The sequence below is a fragment of the Sorex araneus genome, chromosome 1, assembly GCF_027595985.1.
Source record: "Sorex araneus isolate mSorAra2 chromosome 1, mSorAra2.pri, whole genome shotgun sequence".
In the NCBI taxonomy this organism is placed as follows: domain Eukaryota; kingdom Metazoa; phylum Chordata; class Mammalia; order Eulipotyphla; family Soricidae; genus Sorex; species Sorex araneus.
The window spans coordinates 329,514,774-329,541,023 of record NC_073302.1 but is presented as its reverse complement, the minus strand read 5'-3'; the positions used below and the strand labels follow the sequence as shown (position 1 = coordinate 329,541,023).

General features: G+C 49.9%; 1 protein-coding gene across 1 annotated transcript in view; it reads right to left on the bottom strand.

Annotated features, from left to right (window-relative positions):
* Positions 1-11,246, bottom strand: part of PRAG1 (PEAK1 related, kinase-activating pseudokinase 1) — a 50,525-nt gene extending 39,279 nt beyond the window's left edge. The window contains exons 1-3 of the mRNA XM_055144180.1: positions 11,022-11,246; positions 5,814-6,206; positions 1,605-3,367 (exon numbers count right to left, since the gene is read on the bottom strand). Coding sequence (XP_055000155.1) covers positions 1,605-3,367; positions 5,814-6,119 — 2,069 coding nt within the window. The 5' untranslated portion in view covers positions 6,120-6,206; positions 11,022-11,246. The remainder of the gene's footprint in view (positions 1-1,604; positions 3,368-5,813; positions 6,207-11,021) is intronic.
* Positions 11,247-26,250: the final 15,004 nt, after the last annotated feature.

Sequence of the window (26,250 nt, the reverse complement as noted above, 5' to 3'; positions counted from 1 at the left end):
TGGACGCCCATGCCTGCCTCTCCACACTGGCGATGCCAGCAGATGTGCCCTGTGTGTGGAAGCAGACTGGCTCCTTGGCTGGTGACTCAGCTCTCTATTTCGGAATCTGGAAGCTGGGATTCGCAATTTCTTCCTCCTGGGCACTGTTCTGAGGACCGAGTGGATTAATCTGCCTTAACTCCTGGGCCACAGCAAGTGCCCGAACCCTTCATTTATTCCAGGAGCTAAACCTGTAGCCGGAAAGAGAGTTCACGGACCAAGGCACAGCTCACACCCTGGCACCAAGTGGTCTCCAGAGCTGCATTAACAGGTGTGGTCCTGGAGGTCCCCATCACCTCCATGGTGGCCAAACTCCTTTCCAGCACATCTCCAGCCTGACACTGCAGTGCCCACCTGGCTTGTTGAGAATGACCAGAAGTCACCCCAAGCCTCATGAGCACCATTTGAGGCCCTTCACCCCATCCCACCCACAGCCCTCATAACTCCCCAGCTAAAAAGATCCAAAACCAAAGAGTTTGTAGCCAAAGAGTTTGCAATCCCTTAAGGACTGGGGATATCTACTCTGCATGGCAGGTGGTCAGTTCCAGTTCAGAACAAAGCAGTGGCCATGGGAAAGACCCACGTCAGAGCAAGCTGTCTGCGATGGACCCAAGTTCAAAGCACAGTGGATGGTTGCTCCTCTCTCTGCTCAGTTCCTGGGTCCTGACTCCACGCTATCAGGAAAGCCTGTCATTTTCTAAAGAAGGGCAGGTTTCTCCTTTCCCTGATAGGAATTCATTTTGCTCCAAGAGAAGAAACACATCCTCTCCTTAATTTAAATGTCCCCCTCCCTGGAATTTAAATTCTAATCACAGCTCAGTACCTTAAAACAAAACGAAACCATTAATTTGTCTTGCACCCTAAAATGGCTCTTTAAACTGGCACGAAGCAGCAGTGAAGCAGTGAAGCAAGCTGTGAGATTCAACATCGCCAACGAAATAACATTGGTTTTTCCTTTGAAAGCCCACATGGCCCCACAGTCAGTGCTCCAACTCGTCTGCCTTTGACCCCAAGGCCTAAGCACCATGGATGTGGCAGGTTTCAAACACACACTGGTTTGGCTCCCCATCTATTTGCCTCTCCAAATCCTGTAGTGTTGCCTGCTTTAGCCTCTGGCATGTTTACATAAACTGAGAACATCAGATTTCCTGGGGAAAGCTGGAAAAGAGTATCAGATTATAGGAACAGAACAGCAAGAGAGAGGCGGCTTGGCAGTGCATCCCTGCAAACATCCTCTCCAGGGCACTGCTCCCTAGCAGGGCACTGTTTGCCCCTTTGTTTGCTGAGCACAGGGCCTTTGGGCAGACTCTAGTCCACAGACACTGCCCCATGTGCAGTGCCAGACTCTGGTCTTGGCGAGAGGCAGCAAAGACAAAGAATTATTATTATTATTATTTTCACGGTCATCCCATTGCTCAGCAATTTGCTTGAGTGGGCACCAGTAACGTCTCCAAGGTGAGACTTGTTGTTACTGTTGTTGTTGTTGTTATTATTATTATTATTCTCTGGAAGATCCCTTGGCAACTGCCAAACATGCTGTGATCACACCTGACCATAAGACTCACCTTGACTTGGGAGGCGGCGGCGGCGGTGAGAATGTCTCCATCCCACTTCTGTCTTTGGGGAACTCAAAGGCGAAAGAGGCCGATTTGCTCATTCCCACCCCAACCTTGCCATTGGGCTCGGCGGTGCCGTCCGGGGGCCGGAGGCGGTGCCAGGTCGAGGAGCTTGAGTGGTCTGGGGCGTTTTCCTTCTCTCTGGCCCAGCTTTGACTCAACAGGTCCTGCTCCACCTCCTCCTCTTCCTCGATGCGGCACTGGCGGCTCCAGGCCCCGGTCTGGAAGCGCGGCCGCCTCTGGTCGAAGGCGGCGGAGGAGGGGGCGGGTGGCGGCACCTTGGCAGCGTCGTGGGTGGCAATGCCGTTGGGCCGGCAGGGAGCGGCGGGGTCAGCGGGGGCCCTGGATGAAAGCTGGGGCCCAAGGCCAGTAGTCCCGGAGTGTCCTTCATTGAGGTCGGAGGGAGGGAAGGCGGAGGGCGACCCGGGGGACCCCCCGGGGCTACTCTTGGACAGCTTCGGGGGGATGGCAGGCCGCCCCTTGTGCATCTTCTCGCTGGCAGCGTCCAGCGCCGGCCCGGATGGCGTCTCCTCCGCACCCCCCACGTCGGCGCGCCGGCTCACCGACTCGCGGGGCCACTGCACCCCGACGGCTGAGTCGGGGCTGCTCAGGTAGATGGTCCTGCGGTCCTCCTCGGGGTGCGCTGCCATGACCGTGATAGTGGTCGCTAGCTGGGGCGCGGGGTCCGGGCCTTCCCGCTCCCGGCCCCAGCCTGCTGCAGCTTTGGGGGTCCAGGCGTTGGAGGTGCGCACCAGGCCCTGCGCCTGGGCCTGGGGGTCGGCGGCCGGCTGGGCTTTGGCCTGGGGCCTGGCCAGCGCGGGAACGGCCTTCTTTCGCTTCGTGCTCTCGGCATAAATGGGTTCGGGCGGCGCCGGCGGGGGTTCTGCGGGCAGCCCCGGGCTCCTGCTCGAGGTCCCCAGCGAGTCCCCAGGCGCGGGCATCCCAGGGGCCGCCGGCTCCTTCACGAGGGAGCAGTAATCACTGTCCAGGTGCAGGGCAAAGGGGCTGCTGCTGCCGCTACTGCGGCTCCCGCAGGAGCGGCCGTCGGAAGAAGTGGACGCCTCGCAGGTCAGTGGGGCCCTGCGCGAGCCCAGGCGGGGCGGCGTCTCCGGGGGGCCCGTGCCCCAGCGCATGCCTTCCTCCTCTGGGAGCGTCTGCTTCCAGCGGGCCGGCGGGCAGTCCCCTGCGCCCATGCTGGCCTGGGACCCCTGAGCCGGGGGGGCATCCGGGCCGGCCGGGCTCCCGGGGCAACAGTCCAGGATGGAGCAATACTCTCCCCCCTCGCTGTCCCCGGACGGGGAGCACCTCTGGTCACTGTCGTCCTCGGACGCCAGCGACTCGGGCTGGGGCTGTGCAGGGAGGTAGGGTCCCGGCCCCGGGGGGCCGACGGACGGCAGGCCGGCAAAGGTGGCCAGTTTCTGGCGGAAGCTGTCCTGGGCCGCGGGCAGGTCTGAATGCGAGCCTGCAGGCTTCTCGTCCCGGCCAGCCTTCTCGGCCGGGTACCCCGTGGGGTGGAAGGTGGGGCTCCCCCGCGCCTCCAAGCTCTGCAGGCCCACCATGGTGTAGGCCGGGGGGCAGCGGGTGTGGCCGTCTGTGGAGGTGGGGGACGCGGGTGGCCTCTGTACGCCCCGGAAGCTGCCCAGGTACACAATGGGCACGTCCTCCTGCGGCTTGGGGAGCGGGTGCTTGCCAGGGGTGCGTCTCCAGATGACCTGCACAGCACCCCCAACCAAGAGAAAAAGACTCACATTAGACCTTGCGGAGAGAAAAGGGAGAGAGCAGAGGTGGGGGTGGGGGGGGGCAGGTTTAGCTGTGAGGTGGGAGAAAAGAACTCCTCAAGGCTGGAGAGACAGGCCAGGGGTGCAGGCACTTGCCTCGCACTCGGCCAGCCTGGCTCAGAACCAGGGCCCTGCCAGACGTGATCCTGTAGTACAGCTGGGTATGACTCAAAGTGAAACAAGCAAGCAAAATTCAAACTTATTTGCCTTCTTGAATAAGAGAAGTTCTCCACGCTTTGAAAAAGTTTGGGGTTTTAATTGTGGCTTTGAGTTCCTTCATTATTTGATCACTATATGTTCCCTAATGGGACTGGGGAGATGGCCCCAAGCAGGGCTTGGAGGGCCCAAGAGCCACTCCCAGTGACCCTCAGCCCCACTGTGTGGGTGCAGAATTCTGTACTCAGATTCGCTCAGAGTCTGGCAGCGGGCTGCTGTGTGGGTGAGGGGTGGAGTGGGGCTCACCAGGGCAGCTCTAGTCAGGACCTCACATATACAGGGAACACATCAATACATGCATCCTGGCTCTTTGGGCTACCACCCAGCCCCCTAAGGCACAATAGTTTTTTTTTCTTTGAGTTTTGGGGGGTCACACCTACTGGTGCTCTAGGCATCAGTAGGTCAGGGATCGAACCTGGGCCTTCTGCAGGCAATGCATGTGCTCAGTCTGCTGGGTTGTCTCTTTGAGGCTTTTTCACTGATTTTCATTTCTATAAGGCCTTTTTTTTTTTTTGTTTAAACACTCTGGTAGTTTGGTTCAAGCTGGGCAAGAATGGGCTCTGGGCTGGGCTTGATGCCCTCCCTTCTCTCTGCGCCATGCCCAAAGGGTGCTCTTGCTCTCAGCAGGGCCCTCACCTCAGCGCGTCAGTGACTGGACTGGTTAAGCCATAGCGAGGTGTGCACTGCTCACTCCCCTCACTGAAGCCACCGCCTCTCCCCCTCCTCTTCTCCCCATGTCTCTCCACATCCCATACTCCTAGAAGTCACATCCAGGCTGGAACAGTCACCCGCATCTAGGGTGACTCTGAATAACAGTGGCCTGGGGAAGAGGGGGTGGGGGATAAGCATCAAGGGATAATGGAACACCTTGGGAGGGGACAGGGCTCGGGAGAAAGCATGGAGCCACAGGAAAGACCTCCTTCTACTGCTTCTCTCGGACTGAAAACAGACTTCTGATTTCACCTGTGCTCACACAACATCCCCCGCCCACTGCAAACTCATGCAGGTGAGCTAGAAGAGGCAGCAAGGCCCGGGGGGCTGCCAGCAGCTCTGGGGCCATGTCCTGGGCTGGGTGTTTCCTGGACATGCTGAGAGACAGCAGCTCTGGTGGCCTTAGCCCCGATCCCTTCCCAAACCACACCTTTTAACCACACCACACACACTCAACGGTGCAGAACGGGCACAGGCTTCAACTGTTGTTAGTGCTTCTCCATCAAAGCGGGGAAAACTCAAGTATCAAAATGGAAAATATGGGACCAGTGAGATCTTACAGTGGGTAAAGCACTTGCCTTGCATGCGATGGACCTGGGTTCAATTCCCCTCTACATGTGGTTCCCTGAGCCCTGCCAGGAGTAATCACTTGGTGCATTTAAAAAAGTAAGCCTGAAGAGCCCTGAGCATTGCCGGGTGTGGCCCCAAAACAAAAACCAGGTTATTTTTAGACAAGATCCGGCGTGTCAGGGTGATATGGCCATAGACTGGGGAAAAACAACAGGTTATTTTTAAAAGAAAGAAAGAAAAGGAAATAGAGGTCCAGGAGATTGCTCAACAAGCTGAAGCATACTCTCTGCATGTTGGAGCTCCGGATTCCATACCTCACAGCACATGGTCCCCAGAGCACTGCTGGGAGTACTCCAAGCATGGTGCAGGGAGTCGCCCAGATGTGGCCAATAATCCCCCCACCCTACCCCATGAAAATATGGACAGTATTTGGGAACTGGATGAGGATAAGGAATTTTTGTTTAAAACCTTTAACTGTGACAAAGGTATTATGGTGATATTTTTAAGAGACTTTGTGTTTTAAGGTACACAAAATGAAGCAATGTCTGAGATGTGCTTTCAAATCAAGTGAGAAGGGTGCGAGGATGGGGGGAGAGATGGTACCTGGGATGGATTCGTCATGCAACAACTGCTAACTTGGGTGTGTATTTACAAGGGCGGGTAAGACTTTTTTTTTTTCATCTCTGCCCCCCCCTCACCCAAGCTACTTCAGACTAGTGTGCCCTTATATAACCTCGAGGAAGGGGCACACGTGGGGCAGGCGGCTGGGAAAGCATCCCGCCGGAGGCTTGCTCTAACAGCCCGCCCTGGCCACCAGCCAGTCCCCAAGTGTTACAACAGGAGCAGCCCCTGTAAAAATACCACAACGCTTAGTCAGCCTTACCTGCGAGACATCGGAGCTCATGTTCCCCTCTGTCCACACATCAGAGGCCTCGGAGCTCATCATGGTGGGCTTCACAGCGATGGTGGGCTTGGAGTAGGGGGAGCAGTTCACGCCTTCATCTTCCAGGCGGCAGAGCTCAGGCCTGGGGGCCAGGCGAGGAGGTGGTGGCAGGCCGGGGGCCAGCTGGTGGTCACTCCGCAGGCAGAAGCAGTTCTTACAGGACCCGGGCTTCCAGATGTGCTCCACAAACTCACTGCACGCAGACATTTTCAGGCCCTCGGGGTTCAGTGGGATGGCCTCCTGCATCTTGAGCTGATGGTGTCCTGGTTCATCTTGTACCTGGGTCTCTGGGGGCGCTTGGTGGCAGGCAGCAGTGGGTTGCAGAAAGGATTCCTGAAAAGCAGAGCACTGGATTATGAGAGAACTCCTGAGCCTGGGCATGAAGCAAGGTAAATCCAGTCAAGGAGAGGAAGGAGGGAAGGACCAACAAAGGTAAAGCTTTGTAGGCTCATCCCACTAATGCCAACTTGTCATAGAGTTCACACTCTCTAGAGCTGTGTCCTTATCAGAAGCTACACAAACAAAACAGAACTCTGTTCTGTGAGTGGGGAGCATGAAAGACATTTTCGCCCCTCAAAGTCTCAGCATGTTAAGGTTTTGGGCAGTTACAGGAAGAAATCACCTTGAGTTTGAGGTGAGAAGCCTGACCCTCGGACATTCTTAGATGTGAAGGTTCTAGAGGCTGGACATGATGCCAGGAAAAAAAAGGTGTGAGAGGCAGGAATCACAGCAGAGAAGTGCTTTCTAAAGACGTTTGTGTGTGTGTGTGTGTGTGTGTGTGTGTGTGTGTGTGTGTGTGTGTGTGTGTGTGATGGTTTGGGGACATCCCTGGTGAAGCTCAGGGCTTACTCCTGGCTGTGCTCAGGGATCACTCCTGACAGTGCTTGGAGACCATCTGGTGTGTCTGGGATACAACCCTGGTGGACCATTGGCAAAGAAAGCACTTACCCACTGCACTATCTCTCTGGCCCCAAGCAATCATTTTTAACCAAGAGTGACGGATGTGGCTGGGGAGACAAGCTTGGGCCCTGAAACTAGCACTGGGGTCCATGTGGATGATCAAACAAAGGAGAAAGGGAAGATGTGTGGGCGGGTGCGCTCCCCTCACCTTGGCAGAGGCCTGGCTGGTATCTCAGGAATCTGCCCCCTCCCCTTGCTTAAGACATGTTACTCAAGACAGTGTTCAGTGAGGTCCAGAGAGCTGGGGCAGCAAGCAGGAGTGGAGAGGAACTCAGAGGCCTGCAGGCCTGTGGCCCCAGGAGGTGGAGAGAATGACACTGGGAAGAGACCATCACAGTTATTTGTCCCAGGGATCATCCTGGGGGTATGTGGAGCCACTTGCTGAGTTAGTCCAAGAGCAAAATGGAAACATGGAACCTAGTTTACTCATTACTGCGAAGAGCTCGAAGGCCTGCAGAATGGATTAACCAGAGTGGCTACTCCTCGCCCCGGGACACTGCTATCTTCATTTTCCAGATGCCGAAGTAATGACAGTGACAGAAAGGAACAGTCGTCTACACACGGGTTTGGTGAATCTACAGAAAGAAATCGACTTTGCAGACAGCCCCTTGGGGTGCCACAGGGCGCAGAGTTGCTGGCAGCCCAGAGTTCCTCTTTCCTCCTTTAAATGTTCTTCCCAGGAGAGTGTCCAGGAGAAACTCTCTGCTGAGAATTCAGATTCAGGTGAAGAGACTCACATTAAGTTGACCCCAGCACATACTAGTGGCGGTTCACATTTGAACATGTTCTAATCAACACAATTGGAGCCAGTGTTAAATGGGGAAGTTTCTGCCTTAAGGTTTGTGCTTCATTTTACTCCCATGAGAATTTCCTCTGAGGGTGTTGGTCTCTAACCCAGTGCTTTTCTCTGCCTGTAGACCCGCATGCACGGTGGTGGTGAAGAACTTCTGCTTGGAACTATCAACAGGGCTAACTGGGAAAGAGTCACAGTTCCAAGCATCATTCCAGAATCCTTGCAGGAAATGCTCTCATTCTTATCCCACATTCCCCACCAGGGGTGCTTATTCAACAAGGGCTGAAGCTAAATTTGCCTCTTTTCCCTCCCAAGTGACTGGTGAGTCCTGGTGCATCTTGGTTTTTTTGTGATCTGAGCCACCTTAGTGGTCAGCCTGAAAGTTTGTGTTTGGGTGTCACCAGGGCTCTGCCCTGTAGTGCTCTGGGGCAGGAGTGGGAAAGCATGTGGTGTAAGGGATCAAACTCAGAGCCTCCCACATGCTAGGCAAGTGTGTGAGCTCTCTTCACCATCCCTCACTGCACCCTGAAGCTAAGTGAGCCCTAAAATAGAAGATAAGTCATTGTCTTTTAGCAACCATTGTTAGCCTTGAGGGCTCCTCTCTTGAAGTTAAACACCATGTACACACACACACACACACACGCACATGGTTTGAGTGTGTGTGTGTGTGCGTGTGTGTGTGTATAAACACACCCATGCAGCAGGTTCATTGCTTGCCAAATTCCCCAGACAAGGACACTAAGCTTTAACAAGCATAAGATGAACCTGATTGTTATTTTTCCTATCTCAGACCCCACAGCACTCTAGGTTATGCTGTTAACCAGCAGAAGGGAGAGAAAGTGTGTGCATTTGGGGATTCCACAGGGCAAGTGGCATGGCATATGCCTGCCCGAGATTAGAAAGTAGGTCCTTTCTTTGGTAGGGGTGGCACTGTGGGAGTCTGTTCCACCTTCTTGGTCACAGCAAATAGGCAGGGGCTCCCGCACACTGCAGGGTCCAGCAGAAGCAGCTTGTAACCAGTTCTGAGTGGGCGCCCCCAGAGGCTGAAGCGCCTTATAAGGCTGGACTCTGTGAGGAGCTGGGCAGCTAACCACTTCCTCAGGCTATCGGTCACAGAGGCAGTCCTGGATAGCCTCAGAGCATTTTCTCCTTCACATGCAACCCTGGGCTCAACAGTTATGGGGAGGGAGGTGGGGAGCAGAGCTTAGTGCAGGGGTTCCCTGGCTACCCCTCATGCCCCCATTATGACTGACACCTCCACTAAAGCTGGGGACCTCCGTCAGCTCCAGTGCCACAGGTTCTGGGACACTAGCAAACTGAAGCTTCCTTCAGAAGTCCTGCAGGCTGGTTTTTGAGCTTTCACCTCCTCAGCTCTGACAGGGCAGACAGAGTTCTCTGATGGTGAACCCCACGGGCTGCTCCAACAATTTAGGGGGGATGTGTTTCTGAACAGAATGAAGCTCCCAGCTTTTCCCCATGGACTCAGCGCATCCTCTGGAAACCAGCCTCTCAGGACATCCCACTACTGGTCGGGTCAGGAAAGCAGTTTGGTGGCTGGGGTCCCTCCTGCCCCCCCCCCATTATAACTTTCCCCTTCTAGAACCATTCTGTGCCCGGAAGGACAATGACGTCTGGGCTATCTGGGGGGCAGGGAAGATAGGGGAAATGCAAGCAGCGCCCACCGAGCAGTGTGGTAGCGGGGAACCAAGTGCGCCACCAGTGCCCACTCGCCTCAGCTGAGAATGCCAACTCCCCAGCCCACATGCCTTACCTCAGAGGAGAGCCAGCCCCCAGAATTATGCAAAATTCCCCCTCCAGTGGGAGGCTGCAGTGTAAGATTAAAAAGGGATCGCAGCCTTTTTGTTGTCAGATCCAAGTCATGATAAAATCGCTTTGCCTCTGCAAACTTCTGCACTAGATTTGCGGGCTACTGTGTGCAACACGGGAGCTGTCAGATCCCATTGCCCTTGCCAGATTCATCTCAGAAAGCATCTGCAGAAGGGTGGCCGAATCCACGCCAGTATATGTCAAGCTCCAGAGGCCACACCCTCTGTACATCAAACATTGTTCTTGCTTTACCCTGAAGAGACAGAATTTCCAGAGTGACCATCTAAAATTATTTATAAATTAATGCAACCCAAGAACAGGAACTACATAGAGACATGATTTACACACTTGCACATGTGACTAAAGTGATTTCAACGCTCTACTCAAAGGGGTGGCCCAGAGAACAAGAAAAAGGGAAAACCTCAACCTACTCACCGTCCCCTTCACACAAAAGTAATGGCAATCACAATATTCGCACCCAACTTTTTCCTCCTTCTTGAATGCTCTGTAATTCCACCTCAGCAGTCAAGGCTTAGCTCCAGCTATAATCCAAACCAGCAAGGAGGGCACCCAACTTCCACAGGACCCCAAGACAGCCAAGTAAGGGCAGAGGGCTCCCGGCCCAATGTCCATCTCAAAACCGGAAGGGGTTAATGTCCAGGCCAGTGGAAAGATGTCAGGAGCCTGGCTGTGGGTGGGCTGTAGGCCCTGGAAAACTCCCCCCACCTCTGCCACTGCGCGTCTTTGGGCTGCGCCAAGGGCTGGGCACTGTGCAAGCAGGCTGAGTTTTACCTGGGAGCAGCAGACCCCGTCTGTACGGCAGGCCCTGCCCCGGGTCTCATTCGCGGCATTGGAAAAGTGGAAAGATCCCAATGTGCGTGTGTGTGTGTGTGTGTGTGTGTGTGTGTGTGTGTGTTGTGTGTGTGCGCGCGCGCGCGTGTGTTGGGCAGCATACAAGCAAAGGTTGAGAACGTGCTCGCAGAACGCATCGCATACTAGCGGGTTCCACCAGGGCTCGGGCCAAAGGCATCCTCCCATCCCCTCCGGAGGTTCGGGGGTAGCATCCAAGCCGGGCTGCGGAGACACGAACCGGCTCCCCCCCACCCCCCACCTCCCGCGAACCAGCAGCCCGGCCGCCTGGGCTTCCCTGACTGTAATTCCGGGCGGGCGGGAAGGAAGCGTCCACGCCAGCAGTCCCCCAGCGCTGTCCCCTGCCCCCACCGAGCCGCCCCAGAGTCGCCGTCCCCTCCCGGAACTCGAAGGAAAGTTTCCCCCGATCCCGAGAGCGCGATCCTCCGAGGACTAGGAAACACCGCCCGGCTCCCGGGTGCTCCCGGGCTGGGGCGCCGCCACCTCGGGCGCACGCGGTCCCGCCGCTCCACCTTCCGCCAGCGGCCCCGCCTGTCACCCCGGGGGTCGCCGACAGGGGCGTCCCGCCCCGCTCCCCGTGGGGCGACCCGCCGTGCTCCTCCAAAGCTCTCCCCCGCCCCCTGCTCTGCGACCCCGCTTGCCAGACCAAAGGGGAAAAAATAAAGAGGCGGAACGGGCAGAAAGCGCGGTGGGCTCACCTCGGGGCCGCGCGCCCTGCGTCCCGCCGCCGGTCGCCGAGCCTGCAGCCGCGCCGCGGGGCGCCCCGGAGCATTGTTTGCAGAGCGTGTGCGCGCCGTGCGGCCCCGCCGCGGCCGGGAGGCGTCTGCCCGGGCCCCGCGGCCGGGTGGCAGCTGCGAGCGCGGCTCCGCCCCCTCCGCCTCCGGTTACGCCGCACCTCCGCAGTCCGCCGGCCGCCCCGCACCCCGACCTGCGCCCGGGAGCCGGCAACCCTCGGCGCGGGGTCCCCGCCCCCCTGCTCCCGCTCCTGCTCGCCACCGCAAAGCCCCGCCCCGAGACTGGGACTTGGCGCCTCCTGACCCCCACCTCGAGCGGAGTTCCCCCCACCCTTGCACCCCTTCCCCAAGCGCGGCTCGGCCGGGGCGAGTTTCGGTGTGGACAGCCAGCTTTTGACCACAATGCCCGGCAAGGTGTTCTACGTGCCGCCCTTCCGTGATGCTGGCTCTTAGGAGATCCCGGAGTGGGGTCTGCGGGGGGGGGGGGGGGGGGGGCGGGAGGCGTTGAGGGGCTTCTGGAATGAGGAAAGGAGAAGCGCGGGTCCGGGAGGGGAGTCAGGGGTTTCCCGCATGCGAGGTGACTTGGGGGGAGCAGCGTGGGCCCCGTGACGGTCTTGGATTGCGGTGGCTGGTGGGAGGAGGGTGGCGCCCGAGACAGAGAAGGGCTGAGAATGTCTACCGGCTCCGGGGGACAGCCGGGCTTCAGGGCCAGCTCCGTTCTCCAGACTCGAGGCCGATTGCTTCACCTCTCTAAACTTCAGTTTTCTGGATGTGGAATGCAAAGGTTGAACCGGGGAGAGCTGGGCTTCTGGTATCCCCAAACACGCAAACCCATATTATACCTGTGTGCCCCGGTGACTCATTCCCTGAAGCATAAGCAGAGGTCCACAGGGTCCCCGGGCTAAAAATCCTTGAGTTGAGAGTATGACAGCCTATGACACAGTCCGTCACCTCCCTTCCGCCTGCTACCAGACCTGCTTGCACCTTGAACTGGGAGTTTCCTCCAGGGAGCCAAGGTCGCCTGGAGCTACCTGATGCCTACCTGGGTGCAGGGAAAATGCCAGTCTCTCCATTTCCATCCCCAGCAATGTGTCTATACCCAGATGTGGTCCTCTGCGTCTTAGCCCACAACCAGGAACTGGGGGGCTTTCCCACAGATGCTAGGAGAAAAGCTGGTTCTGCCTCCTGTTTCCTGCTCATTCCTCCTTGTGATCAGGAGTGCCAGCACTGAGATGGCTAGGAGCTGACACAACAGGGATGAGAGTAAGGAGAGAAGAGAAGATAAGCAGCTCTGAGGGTTGACATCTGTGGAGAAAAGGAATCCTTCCTCATGAGCCAATATCTGATGTCTCCTGACTTATCATTTCTCAAGGAAGGTATAGGAGCCCCTTGAAATGGCTTCATGCCCATTTTACAGAGAAGACAACTGAGGTTCAAGAGGGGACTAGTTACTCTGCTGTGCCATTCTACTTGTCGTGCAAGAACCCAATGGCAAGAACCCCAGCTAGATTTCATCTGACTCCAACAAAAGTGAATTTGCCCAAGACGGCTGTCAACAGGGAGGTAGGTGGTAATTTGTGCAGAACTGCTAAGTGGTTTCAGGAGGGTGCATGTCCATTAGCATATGAGAGGGCAACCCTCAGCTTGACTTCTAGGATTCAGGCTAGACTTTTCTAGGAGGTCTGGGGTAAGAAACCCTGTCTCAGGAGACTGAGCCCTAGGAGGCATTCTTTTCCCCCTTTCACCTTCCTCTCTATCTAATTTATCCCCAGTGTATAAACAAGCTGAAGCAAGTAATTACGAGAAGCCATTATAGAACAGATGGGCTGTTCTATAGCATGGGACAGTCATTGAAGAGCTAATCTACCCCGCCCCCTCAAATAAGCTTGCTCTTCAATGTTTAGAGGTACTCTCATGAAATAAATGCCTTCTACATAGTTATGATATATAATTTTTTTATTCTGTCATAGTGGTCTTCAAGATGGTTTCATCTTACCGAATAAAAAGAATCGCAAGGTACATTAATCAAGTTCCTTTGATCCACATGAATTCCCTTTCTCTTATGTAGTACTCCACTGGGGGCCAGTAAGCATGTTACCTCCTGGTCAAGCCATCTTAAACTCAAGCATTTTAATATACACTTCTGGCTTGAACTTCCAAATTGCGCCCTACGAGATAGTGTGGTTGGGTAGGCACAGTTGCTCTGCTTCTAGCTACTTATCAGTTCATTTTCATGAGACTTGTAACTGAAGTGCTTGGAGTCCCGGATACAGATCATATCTGAAAGCAGAGAACAGACCAGCATTCTGTAGATGAGTGCAGTTAAATTTGGGCCAAACAGGATAAGACGCTGAACACATGTTTTGGGGAAGTAAGGGGAAATAGATTAGAATTGGAAAGGCGAACATACATATTTAGAAACAATGTAACTCACACCGGTCAATTATTTGGTGAAAAGGTTAGCTGGGATGTTTGGGTGGGGTTTGAGAATACAAAGATCAGACCCATCATTATATACATTACATTATATCTCCTCAGCTGAAGACTAGATTTCAAGTTAATGAAACGGTTTCTCTCATCTTCAAGGGAGAAAGGTGTCCAGTTTTCATCAACTAATGTTTATTTAGTAACTTCCACTTATGAAACACTGGCTGAGATATGATAGTGCAGGGGGAAAAAAGCAAGAAAGGTGAGTAAGGCACAAAACATGAGAAGACTCCTGTAAGAGACAAGCCCGGGGCAGTGGCCATTCAAAGAAGGAAGTGACAGAAACAAACACGATCTTTAGAGGTTAAGACACTTTCAGACTGTGACTCTAGGATCCACAAAGGTCTGGATACGGGGGAGGCAGACTTTTTCAGGGATTTCCCTAACAATTCTGGCAGTAACTTGGCCATTGCAGGCAAGTGTGGCAACGCAGGTGGCCCTACAGGGGAGCACTGGCCATTCCTTATCCAAGTGCATGTTCCATTCGGGGTCTTCTTTCTCAGAAAGTGGGCAGAGATTGGAGACAAGGAACCTTGGAATTCTTTCTGGTCCAGTTAGAAGGGAGATATGGCAGCAGGCAGGAAAGGGTGGATGGCATAAGAATGGCTTTGGAAGACATGAAGAGGGAAACTGGGGAACTGGCTTCTTAGGATTCACTGGGAACAATAGATTGTTAACTAAGAATTGCATCCTTGGCAGAGGGAGCACTCAAAGTGTGCTTGAGTGCCATGCAACTTGAGTGCTGGAACTTCTCTCGCTCAAACCTCACACAAATCTGTCTGAGGCAGGTGCTTAACTGAGGGAAGGGAAGAAATAAAAAATGACTAAAGTAGCTTTAACCTCAAGAGACTGTAGAATGATGGTATTGTTAGTACAAAGAGGAAAGTGACCAGCTTTAGCTTGTGTTCTTTTGAGTGTAGCGTGTACAGTGGCCCTCTATGAAGGAAGCTGACCTGCCAGTGGGTGTTTGAAACAAAAAGGAGACATGAGAGAGTTTGGGGTGCAGATGATATAAAGAGGTGAAGGGGCCATAGCAATCTAGAGAAGACCAGCAAGAAAAGGAGTGTAGCTTCTTCTTTTTCAGACCTTCGAAACTCCAGAGTCAGGACAAGATTTTTGAAGCTGATAGCACCTGAGGCAGTGTTAGCTGTCAAGATATTCTAAGTTTTGGTGCTGAAGAATGTGTGAGATCAGCTCAGTTGCTTTATTTGTAACAGCAAGGGGTGAGGAGTCAAAGGGCCACTGCAAGGACAAACAGGTAGGGGAAAGTGAACTGGGTAAGGTTGTAAGTTGGGAACAAGAGTATTGAACAAAGGAGCTGGGCACCAACACAGGACTTAGGCGCACTCCCTGGAAACCAGAGGTCTGTGCTGGAACTGGGGGGTCCCTACAGCACCCTGGGGAGCTTGAGTGGGAACAGAGTGAAGGGGAAAAGTCCAGACATCTGCAGGGAGAAGCTCTTCTAGGTTCTTTCTTTCCTGTTAGAAGATGGTATCTCACAGGGCCAGAGAGATAGTACATCAGGAAAGGCACTTACTTGTCTTGCAAGTGAACGATCCAGATTCCATTCCCAGCATGACACATGGTGCCATAAAGTCCTGTCAGGAGTGATCCCTGAGCACAGAGTCAGGAGTAAACTTTAAGCACTGCAAAAAATAGAAGCAGCAGCAGCAGCAGAAGCAGCAGCAGCAGCAGCAGCAGCAGCAGCAGCAGCAGCAGAAGAAGAAGAAGAAGAAGAAGAAGAAGAAGAAGAAGAAGAAGAAGAAGAAGAAGAAGAAGAAGAAGAAGAAGAAGAAGAAGAAGAAGAAGAAGAAGAAGAAGAAGAAGAAGAAGAAGAAGAAGAAGAAGAAGAAGAAGAAGAAGAAGAAGAAGAAGAGGAGGAGGAGGAGGAGGAGGAAGTAGAGGAGGAGGGAGAGGGTGAGGAAGTGGAGGAGGAGAGAGAGGAGAGGGAGAGGAAAAAAGGAGAAGAAAAAGGAGGAGAGGAAGAAAAAGAGGTAAAGGAAGGAGGAAGAGGAAAAAGAGGAAGAAGAAGGAAGAAGAGGAGAAGGGGAGGAAGAAAGTGCTCAGCTGCCTGTGAAGGGCTGGTCTAACATTGCTTACCCAACCCAGTGCCCTCCTTCTTTTGCCTACAGGATCACTGGCTCCTTCAGTTCCCATCCCAGAGATATTTTTCTTCTTTTAGGTGTGGGAATTTGGGTGATCTTATCAGACAATCCCTGTCCTATGATTGGGACATCACACTCTTCTTTTCCAAACCATATATTTTTTTCTTTAGCCTTCTTCAGAATCTCATTCTTCTCTGACTTGAGTTCTACTACTCTACAAGAACAAACATTCTAAATAATTTATCATGTTGTATTCCAAGCATTGGATTGATTGTTTCCCAAACTGGGTGTGATTATTTAAATAACTGCCGTATGTCAGAATCTCAAACCACGTGTGAGTTCAAGATTGTTTTGCTCTGTTTTTGTGCTCCACTGCCCCTGAGCTCAGACACCAGGTGCTGGAGAAGGAAAACACTTTATTTCCTTTTTATAGCATAATTACAGTTCTCTGTGCATTGTGACAGATATCTCAGCAAATCTCATCTTTTTCCTAGAATTGTTACTGTTATGGGTTGAATTGTTACCCACCCTTCTCCTCTCCTTGCCTTCAAAACCCAAATGTAAAAAATATATATCGAGTCCTAACCCGCAGGACTTCAAGGAGGTATTATATGGAAGCAGGCTTTTTGTATCATCCCCCCCACCTCCCTGCCCGCCAAGGGTAATGAAGCTGAAGCCATTTTGGTGGTTCTTAAACTAATATAACTGGTTTCCTTAAATAGGAGGGAATTTGGGTGCTAGGAGATAGTATTGCATTTAGGACTTATGCCTCACTATATCCCATCACTGACACCACATGGTCCTGGACATGCTAGTGCAGCCCCACGGCCCCCCCCAGCATCCCTGAATGACCGACATATTACTGACATCTCAGGGTCTGAGCATCGTCACATTCAGACCAGTGGGCCATGAACTGCTGATGGGAACTCCAAGGCCTCCTAGCACCACTTGGGAGAACCCCTTATGCACCTATAACCCCCACAATCCCCCCCCACACACAAAATAGAGTGAAGTATTTGACCATAGAGACAGATACATGCAAGGAAGATGTGTAGACACACTGGTAGACCAGGGTGGATTACTGATAAGTGGATGCACCATGAGCCAAGGAACAGCAGGAAGCAGAAGGGACTAGCAGAATTTTCTGAACCCTAGCTGTGCTGACACTTTGATTTCTGACTCTGGCCTCTAGCACTGACATCCAGTTGTTCATCAGTTTGCTTAACCGGGCATCAGAAAGGTCTCCATTGTGAGACTTGTTGTTACTGTTCTGGGCATATCGAATATGCCACGGGTAGCTTGGCAGGCTCTGCTGTGCGGGCAGGGTACTCTTGGTAGTTTGCCAGGCTCTCCTAGAGGAACAAAGGAATTGAACCCAGGTTGGCTGCATGCAAGCTGAACGCCCTACCCGCTGTGCTATTGCTCCAGTCCAGTATTGATTTCATAGATTGTAAAAAATATGTGGGCTCTCCGGGTGGCTCTCTTTTTCTCTCTCGCCACTCGCGTTCGGTGCTCTCAAGGCGCTGTGTATGGACCGGATCGGGATGGCTCCTCCTTTGTGCTCTGCTTCTCTGTGTGCCGCTGTGCTCTCTTCTATCTGTCTCTCTATCTCTGAGTCTCTATAGTCTCTCCTCTGGTCTCCTATAGTCTCTCCTCTGGTCTCCTCCGATCTCTCTCTGTCTCTGTCATCTCTCCTCTGGTTTCTTCCTATCTCTCTACCGATCTCTTCTGATCTCTCTTCTCCAAATCTCTCTCTCTGAAACCCTTCTGCGTCTCTCTCTGGAACCCTTCTCATTCTCACTTCTGACTCTGTTCCTTACTTCTGACTCTGACCCTTACTTCTGACTCTGACTTTGACTCTGATTCTCACTGGCTTCCAGAATTGTGACAAAAAATCTCTGTTGTTCTAAGTCAGCCAGATTTCGATGTTATAGCAGCCTTAGAAAACTAGTGTAATTACTGAAATGAAAATATCCCAATGGGTGATATATGTACCACTAGCTCTTCTCCCTCCTCTCTCCCCCCATTTTCAATATTTAATGTTATTTATTAAAATAACATTGAATTATAATATTTTATGACTTTCAGGGGAATCTCTGATATAATATTATTTCTAGGAGTAAAGTAAACTTGGGCTGGAGCCATAGCACAGCGGGTAGGGCATTTGCCTTACACACAGTCGACCTAGATTTGATTCCTTTGCCCCTCTCGGAGAGCCCGGCAAGCTACCAAGAGTATCTCACCCACACAGCAGTGCCTGGCAAGCTACCCGTGGTATATTTGATATGCCAAAAACAGTAACAAGAAATCTCACAATGGAGACGTTACTGGTGCCCGCTTGAGCAAATCGATCAGCAAGGGGATGACAGTGACAGTGACAGTGAAAGTAAAGTTGTTAGTTTTGGTTTTGGGGTCACAGCTGAAAGTGCTTAGAGTACCATAATAGGTTCTAAGGACTTTGCTGGGATCGACCACATTCATGGCAAGTGCTTTGCTCCTGTACTATCTCTCCACCCCTACAGTAAAGATTTTTCAAAACTCATCTCAAAAAATCCTGGCATAGAGGAGACATATTAATCAGTATCCTCTGGGGACATAAAGCAAAATGGTTTGTCATAGAAATAGGGTAAGAATCCCTTTATTCTCTTTGTGGGCATGCCTACCTGTCCTCAGAAAAGAACACTGTCCAGAAGGAGGGGGAAAGGATGTGACTGGGAGGGGTTCTGTTCCTTTAACTGAACTGGCATTTATAAGACTGAGAAACCATTGACTTTGCCTTTCAGGTAGTGTTAACAAAACTGCATATTCAAGCTCATCAAGGGATTGTTCTAGGTCCATATACTTCCATGAAGAGTGGACACATTGGTAGTGACCTAAGTCGACCCTGTCTCTGGCAAATGAAGACACTAAGACCCTTCATGAATGACCATGGTGACTGGTCCAAAGTCTTCTAGGACATGTCATAATACTGTTCTCTGAGCTTTCAAGGTTGTCTGGTTTTATTGCAGATGCTGCCATAAGTTAAAGATATGAAAATGAGAAATATTCGAAGAGTTAATTCATGACTCCCACTGCTTAGCTTTTAACCGAGCTCGGGTCAGGGTTGGAAAGAACTTTTGATATGGGGAAGGGCCACAAAGACCACACAATCCAATAGGAAGAGATCCTTAATTACCTGAAGGGAAGCTTCCCAGGGCTGGAATCACAGTACAGGGATAATGGTGCTTGCCTTATATGTGGCTATCCCTAGTTGAATCCCTGGTACCATATATAATCCGTGACACTGCTAGGAGTGATCCCTGAGCACAAAGATTGGAATTGAAATTGTGATAAATGTGGACTCATGACAAGCATTGAACAACTGAACACATTCACCAAAATATACTAAGTTGTTTTTAAGTGGTCAAACTTGACGAGTAAATTATATTGTAATTATGCTTTGAAAGAGAGAAAGAAGGGGGCCCATCATATAGGTCAAAGGGACCTCCCATGGGTATCAAGAGATAGAATCCATTGTTGGCACCCTATGTGATCTACTAGCATCTCCAGGAGCAACTCCTGAAACCAGAATTGACAACAGTTCCCCAGCTCTACCAGGTATCACTTGTATCACTTCTCATCCTGTTAATCTTTGATTTGCTTGAGTGGGCACCAGTACTGTCTCCATTCATTCCTGTCACATGCTAGTGTAGCCCAATGGTATCTGCTTGCTCTAGGAACACAAAGAGCCTCAAACCATTTGTTCAGGGTTTTGATGAAGAAGTCTGATCATCTTGTAGGTGGGCAGCCACATGGTCTTCTGACATCCTGTAGGTGGAATCCAGTAGGTAACAGCTCTAGTCCAGTGGTCATCTCTAAATTGCATTACGTGTCTGGCCCATCTGATTTTCGATGACTTGGAAATGAGACAGCATCCCTGATTCTTGATCATCGATGAAAGTCGGAACTCCGGATTCCTTCTCTCACTTGAGTGAAACATGATGTTCTAAGCAAAGCTCTTTGGATTCCTCTTTGGGATACCCGAATAGCGTTCTCATCCTGTTTTCATAGGGCCCAGGTCTCTGAGGCGTATGTTAACTCTCCCAGGTATGTCCCACAAACAAACAAACAAACAAACAAACAACTAAATAAAGAGAAAGAATGAAATTTTGTTTGGTCTTAGAAAGGTAAGACATTCTGACCTATGCTATACTATGGATGATAGCTTGAAGGCAGTGTGCCAAGTAAAATGCGAAAATCATAAAGGACCATTGCCATAGAATTCCCTTTCTATGTGAGCACTGCAAAAAAGAGGTGCCAATCCCAGAGTGCATCACAACTGAAAAAAGATGAGCGCACACCACAGACAGCAAGTACATCTGGCAAGCAACTGTGAGAATACCACAGGGACCTCCAGAGAGCACCCAAACCACACCTGGGTGCCTCAACTAAGAGTGTGATTCCCAGGCTCTCTGCCAAGATGTTACATGGGTGGCCACACATTTGTGTGGCTGCTCTGCTGCTGATTGACCACGATCCAGAGGTCAGCTAGACTACTTTTGGTACCAGCAGCTGCTTGCAGAAATGTCTCTAGACTGTGAACTAAGCCATAGCCCCATGCTGCCCCAGGAAGGGAAATGATGCCATTTCTAACATAAATCTCCGTGGACTTAGTTACTAAAATACAGAAATCCCAAACCGCGCTACGGCTATTGCAGCCACGTGACTTCCTATCTCTTCATTCTCAGCAATGGAAAACTAATTATCAAATGCTTCCTTTTCAGCAGGGCTGTCTTTTGGGGGGAAACCCCAACAACAATAGTGAGTTTTTGTTGAAATATGGAATGTAATCAAGATAAAGAGAAAGTGAAGTGAAATTTATCAGCTACACAGGCGGGGGTGGGGGGTAGGGGGGTGGGAGGTATACTGGGGTTTTTGGTGGGGGAATATGTGCACTAGTGAAGGGATGGGTGTTCGAGCATTGTATAACTGAGACATAAGCCTGAAAGCTTTGTAACTTTCCACATGGTGATTCAATAAAATAAATAAATTATAAAAATATATATATAAAAAAACAAATCCAATAAAAAAATAGAGTGTGATTCCCAGCAAGTATGCACGCAAGCACTGCAACTGAAGGAGCACAAATCTTGGTGAGCATCATGGCCCTATGAGCAAGCACTGCAACCTGATATGTAAGCCCTGGAGAGCAGCTCAGTTGAAAATATGCCAACACCACAGTCTCCCAGGGGAGCAGCCCAGCCCCAGTCATCACAAAGCAACCAACAGAACCACAGAGGAAAGGAGTGCACGTGGAGATTAAAAAAATAATAACAATAATAATGTTACAGACATAAATATATATAAATGGGATTCTAATTCTAAGAAAGCCAACTCGAGCTATTGGTAAAATGCAATATTGGTCCAAAAGACAGTCTTAGATCATTTCACGCCATATTTATTAAAATAATTGTAAAATTTGGTAAAAAACGGAAAAGGGGAGAAAGATCAATTCATTCAAAGGTAAGCAAGCAGAAGGAAACACTCTGGTCAAAGACTTTGTAACAAATGACAAGCCTTGTATTATTTTTAAACAGAAATATTTTTTGCTACCACTAGCCAGTCCTCTTGAAAACTTGATTTAGAGTTCTGATTTACCTCCACAAGTCAAAACTCTAAGATATGGTCCATATAACAATGATCTGATGGCTAGATTTTGGCAAATGATAACAAGTTTCCATGGTAGCAAAAGCCTTCAGGTAGAAATTAAGTGAAACAACCCAGGGCTGAAGAGGTAGTACAATGGTTAAGGGGCTGTTTACACTGATTCAAGTTCCCTGAAACACTGCTACATGGGGACATGTGCACCCTGAGCACCTCTAGGTATAACCAACACACCAAAATAGTAATAAAACAATGTAAAAGTATAAGTTAATTTTTTAAATAAAGAAAGCAAATAAGGGATCAGGTGATCAGCACTTTGAGAAACCATGAGACCCAGGAGAAGAGAACCAAAGCTGTCCTGAGGAAGAGTGATGGGTGACCTTAGTGATGGGATGGACCGTCAAATCACATTCAAACCTGTGCAGTTTTCTTAACTTTCATCAATCAGGTTGGCAGCAATATCCCTGTGTTTCTGTGATGTTTAGAAATATAGATTGATCCGTTTTCTACAAATGTTTCAGAACTGATGTCTTTCTGATTCACTACAGCTCATTAACCTAATGATAACATGAGACTTTTCAGACCTGTTTCATCTTTTATACACAAGCCATTCATGTGTTAAAACATGGGGGTGGGGGTACTCCCTCTTGCTCTCCATTTCCCAATGATTATAATATAAACAAAACATACAGAATATATTTTTAATGGGTGCCCACTCTCAGTGATGCTCAAAGCCATTCCCAGTGATGGCCAGGGGGCCCCTGTGGCACTAGGGATCAAATCTGGGATATATTTTTAAGCCATTTTTTTAGCCCAAGTCTTTCATTTATAAGGTGCTTGCCTTGAACACAGATCACCCAAGTTTTATCCCTAGCACTCCATATAGTCCCCTGAATCACCAGGAGTGATCCCTGAGCGCAGAGAGTAAGACCCGAGCACCATTGGGTATGATAAAAAAATCCAAAACAAAACCAAAAGCAACCAAAAGAAACAAATCTTTTCTTTTTATTTATTTTTTCCCAGGCATTGTCAATGATTAAACCCAGATTTCATGCTTGGAAGGTACGTGATTTGTTGCTCAGCCCCTTAACTTCTAAGAATCTGGTTCTAGGACATAAATTATATTCACATTGATGTGCAGTATCTTCAGAAATTCATCTTCCCAAGTGTACACACCAAAAACTAATTCCTCATGCATCTCCATCCCCAAGCCCTAGCAACCACCATGTTCCTGTCTCTATGAATGTGACTAATCTACACTCTTAGTTGAGGCACCCAGGTGTGGTTTGGGTGCTCTCTGGAGGTCCCTGCGGTATTCTCACAGTTGCTTGACAGATGTACTTACTGTCTGTGGTGTGCGCTCATCTTTTTTCAGTTGTGATGCACTCTGGGATTGGCACCTCTTTTTTGCGGTGCTCACATACATCTGGCTGCAGTGCATCTGGGAAATGACTCACAGCACTGGGGATGGCAGACAGCAGAGCTGGGAGATTCAAACTGGGTTGTCAGGATCCTGCGTTATGCATGGCAAAGGCCAAGGGTTTAAACTCATAACTATATGTGTGCAAGGCAGTACCTAAACCCTGTGTGCTTTGCCTAGGCTATAAAATCCTATTTTGAAACAGCACAAATCATTGGGAGAAGGCCTTATTTTTCATCCACGGTATGCTGCATGGTAAAACCCAAAAGACTTTCGTCTACTTCCTCCTTTCAGGTTCCTATATGCATGAACTCAGTTGCTAGCGGGTATTGCCTTACTTTTATGTGAGGTAGGGTGCGGTAATATAGGGCAACTAATAAACCTTCTCTTCCAGGACCTGCAAACTCTGCAGCCTTCCTCCTATTTCAGGCCAACACTACATAACTGACTTAGGTCAATTACGGTAACCCATCTATGCCAATCCCACAGCCTTCTGCAAACATTGATACTGATTAGCAAATAACTTCTCCCCAAGTCACAAGCCAGAGACTTAAGTCTCCTTTTGCATCTCAGTTACATGGCCCAGGACAGACTTGCACAATCAGATGGTCAAATGGGAGAGAAAATGGGAGAGAAAGAAGAAAAGATTTATTTGTCTTCCAGCCACCCCCCTCCAGCCCCCTGTTTAAGTTCCCATGTGGCCTTGTGCATAGGTGACCACTGCTGTATTCAGTGGGGCTCAGAATCATCTGCTTGTGGATTCACATTTCGAGCTGACGAACTGACTGTCATATAGTAATGGTGACTGAGAGGCTCCCGGGGGAAGATGTCCAGTGGCCAGACTCTAGCAGGGTCAATAAGCTTTGTAGTGCCCAGTGAATGCTAGCCGGGGTTGAACATTTAGGAAGGGGGAGGGGAGGGATTCCTAGCTTGAACTAATTTACTGGAAAGCCCTGGGCCTTGTTAAGTAGTCTTTAGGATAATAGCTCTTTTGACTAGCTGTTCAGTTTTTTTCCCCTTTTAGAAGTAGTGGTGGTTGGCTGGGAGAGCTGTGAGGAGAGCAGGGTGGGAAGGGGTCAAAAGACACGTGATGCAGCTGATTAACAAGTAGGCTTTGTTGGCTGTGGCCAGGGGGACACCTGCAGCTCTTCTAGACTGGCTGGCCCAGTGGGGGACGTTTGAATGAGAAAACAGCTTCCAAAAAGATGGCCCACATGAGCATAAAAGGAAAAGGAAAATGTGCATTTGTGAAATGAGGGAACTGTAGACTTTGATCTTGGGTTCTCCTTTAAGCTAACCTTTTATTATCTCATATTCTAGTCCCCCACCCCCAGCCCTTTAGCTTAGGACTCACAAGCTGATGGCAGAGGCTGCGGCACTAGGGCACAATGTGCATGTTTTGACCAAAAAAGAATTTGCTTTCAGACAGACATGTATTCACTCCTCTCTTCTCTTTGGAAAAAAAAATAAAACAAACATCAAATCTCTTCCAACTCAGCTGACTCAGTGCAAATGGGGATGACAGCAGCACTCACGTGCGTGATCCCACATGGTGAGTGTCCAGAGTGAAAATAAATGTGACTTTTCACATCAGGACATAGTGTTGCTTTGTTTGCAATCCAATTAGAGGACAGACATTGCAATGCTGCTGTGTGACAGGGAGAAGGGAGAGTTCCACATCCATCTTTTGTGTTCAGTTAAGCCAAACCTGTGCTACACAGATCCCAGTCAGCTCCTAAGGAGAAAGCAGAGAACGGTGTTTTGGTTCCTAAGGAACTATACTCAGGGTATGGGTGGGGGTAATAGGGGGTGCCCGGGGAGGGGGAAGAGACTGAAAGGGGGAAAAAAAGTCCCACATCTTTCATGGTAAACCAGCTTAGTCCAGATCAATTTCAGATGGCTATGTATTATATTTATTGATATTACCCGTGACTAATAAGGCTTTGTAAATATCAATTATGTGAACATTGCACTCTCTCCCCTCTTATCCATCCATCCCTCCCTCTACCCATCCATCTATGTCTCTATCCATCTATCCACATTTCTATGTATATGTCCATGAATCTACTATCTATTAAGTTTCCATACAGGTCAGCTACTTAATTTGGTTTGAATGGGAATTAGGAAGAATCAATGGGGAGATATCACTGTCCTTTCCTTTGGAAAACTTCTCCTGTTAGTGGAAGCTGAGTTGGATGTCACTTCTTTTTTAAAAAAAATTTATTTTCATAAGGTTGTTCACATTAATTGATTATATTCAATATTTCAACACCAATGCCACCACCATTCACCTTTCCACCACCATTATTTCAAATTTTCCCACCATCATTCAAGCCTGCTTACAAGGGGCAGATGTTAGATAATTTATTTTTTATTGCTTATTGTGAATATCATGAGAGGTCACATGGCCACAAAAGTGGCCATGTGCTTCCAGAATTCTAAAATTATAAATTTTATAAAATTATAAAATTATGTTTGGGGTCCAGAGACATCTCTGTAGGGAGCTAGTCCATTTTGAGATTCATTTGAGAGTCTCTCGATCAAGACTGTTGATGCGCTGAGATGGCACCTGGATGCAAATCGTGGGCGTGACATCCAGGACCCTAACCAGGCAGGGAGATGTGAAGGGACCTCCAGTCTCCACTGCCACCATGTGGCCTGGAGTCCTTGAACCCGAGTTCAAGGTTTTCATCTGAAGTTCATGGCCACAGGGATTTCATCTGGAGTGGGCGGAGAGGGATGTCCCTGTTTGGTGATTTCACTGGCTTTGACTTCCTTATCCATAAAATACAGTGACCCCTGTCTCACATGGTCAGTGTAAAAAGTAAGACACTCAAGAAGGTAATAATATGCCTAGTTCAGAAACTAGTGTCCATTTTTTTGGGGGGCTACCTTCCCTAAATGGAGCAACTTAGAAACAACCCGCCTTTATTTCTCATTGTTCTAGCCACTGGGAAGTCAAAGATCAAAATGCCATCAGGCTCTGGGAATGTTATGCACACTCAGATTCCAGGATGGCCATTGCTTGTGCCATGTCCTTGCAGGATAGCAGGGATCTGGGGTCCCTTGTGTAAAGACATGAATCCCCATAAGAGCTCTGCCCATGTGATTGGCTTACCTCCAAAGGTCCCATTTCTAAATACCACCACACTGGGTTGAGGTTTGTTTATGAATTCTATGAGAGCTCCAGCAGTCAAGTGCATTCTATGGCTCTTGGTGTATGATGGGCATTGTGAGCCTACTCAGCAGAAAAACAAATTCATTCATTCTCACCATTTGATAAGACACCCAGGGAAGATGCCTGGGGGAGAATCAGAAGCAGGTAAGAAGACAACAATAGAATCCAGGGACAAACACTCAACTGAGAATCCAGAGAGCCAAATCTTATCCCTGGCTGGGCAGTTCTAGTATGCAAATGAGAAAATGGGTTCAAACAGTTGGGGTGTTCCCCTAGGACATATACCAGTAGGATAAAGCACTTAGACTTGAATCTAAGACGTTTCATTCTCTCAGTTAGTGCATAAATGAAAGTTTTGAG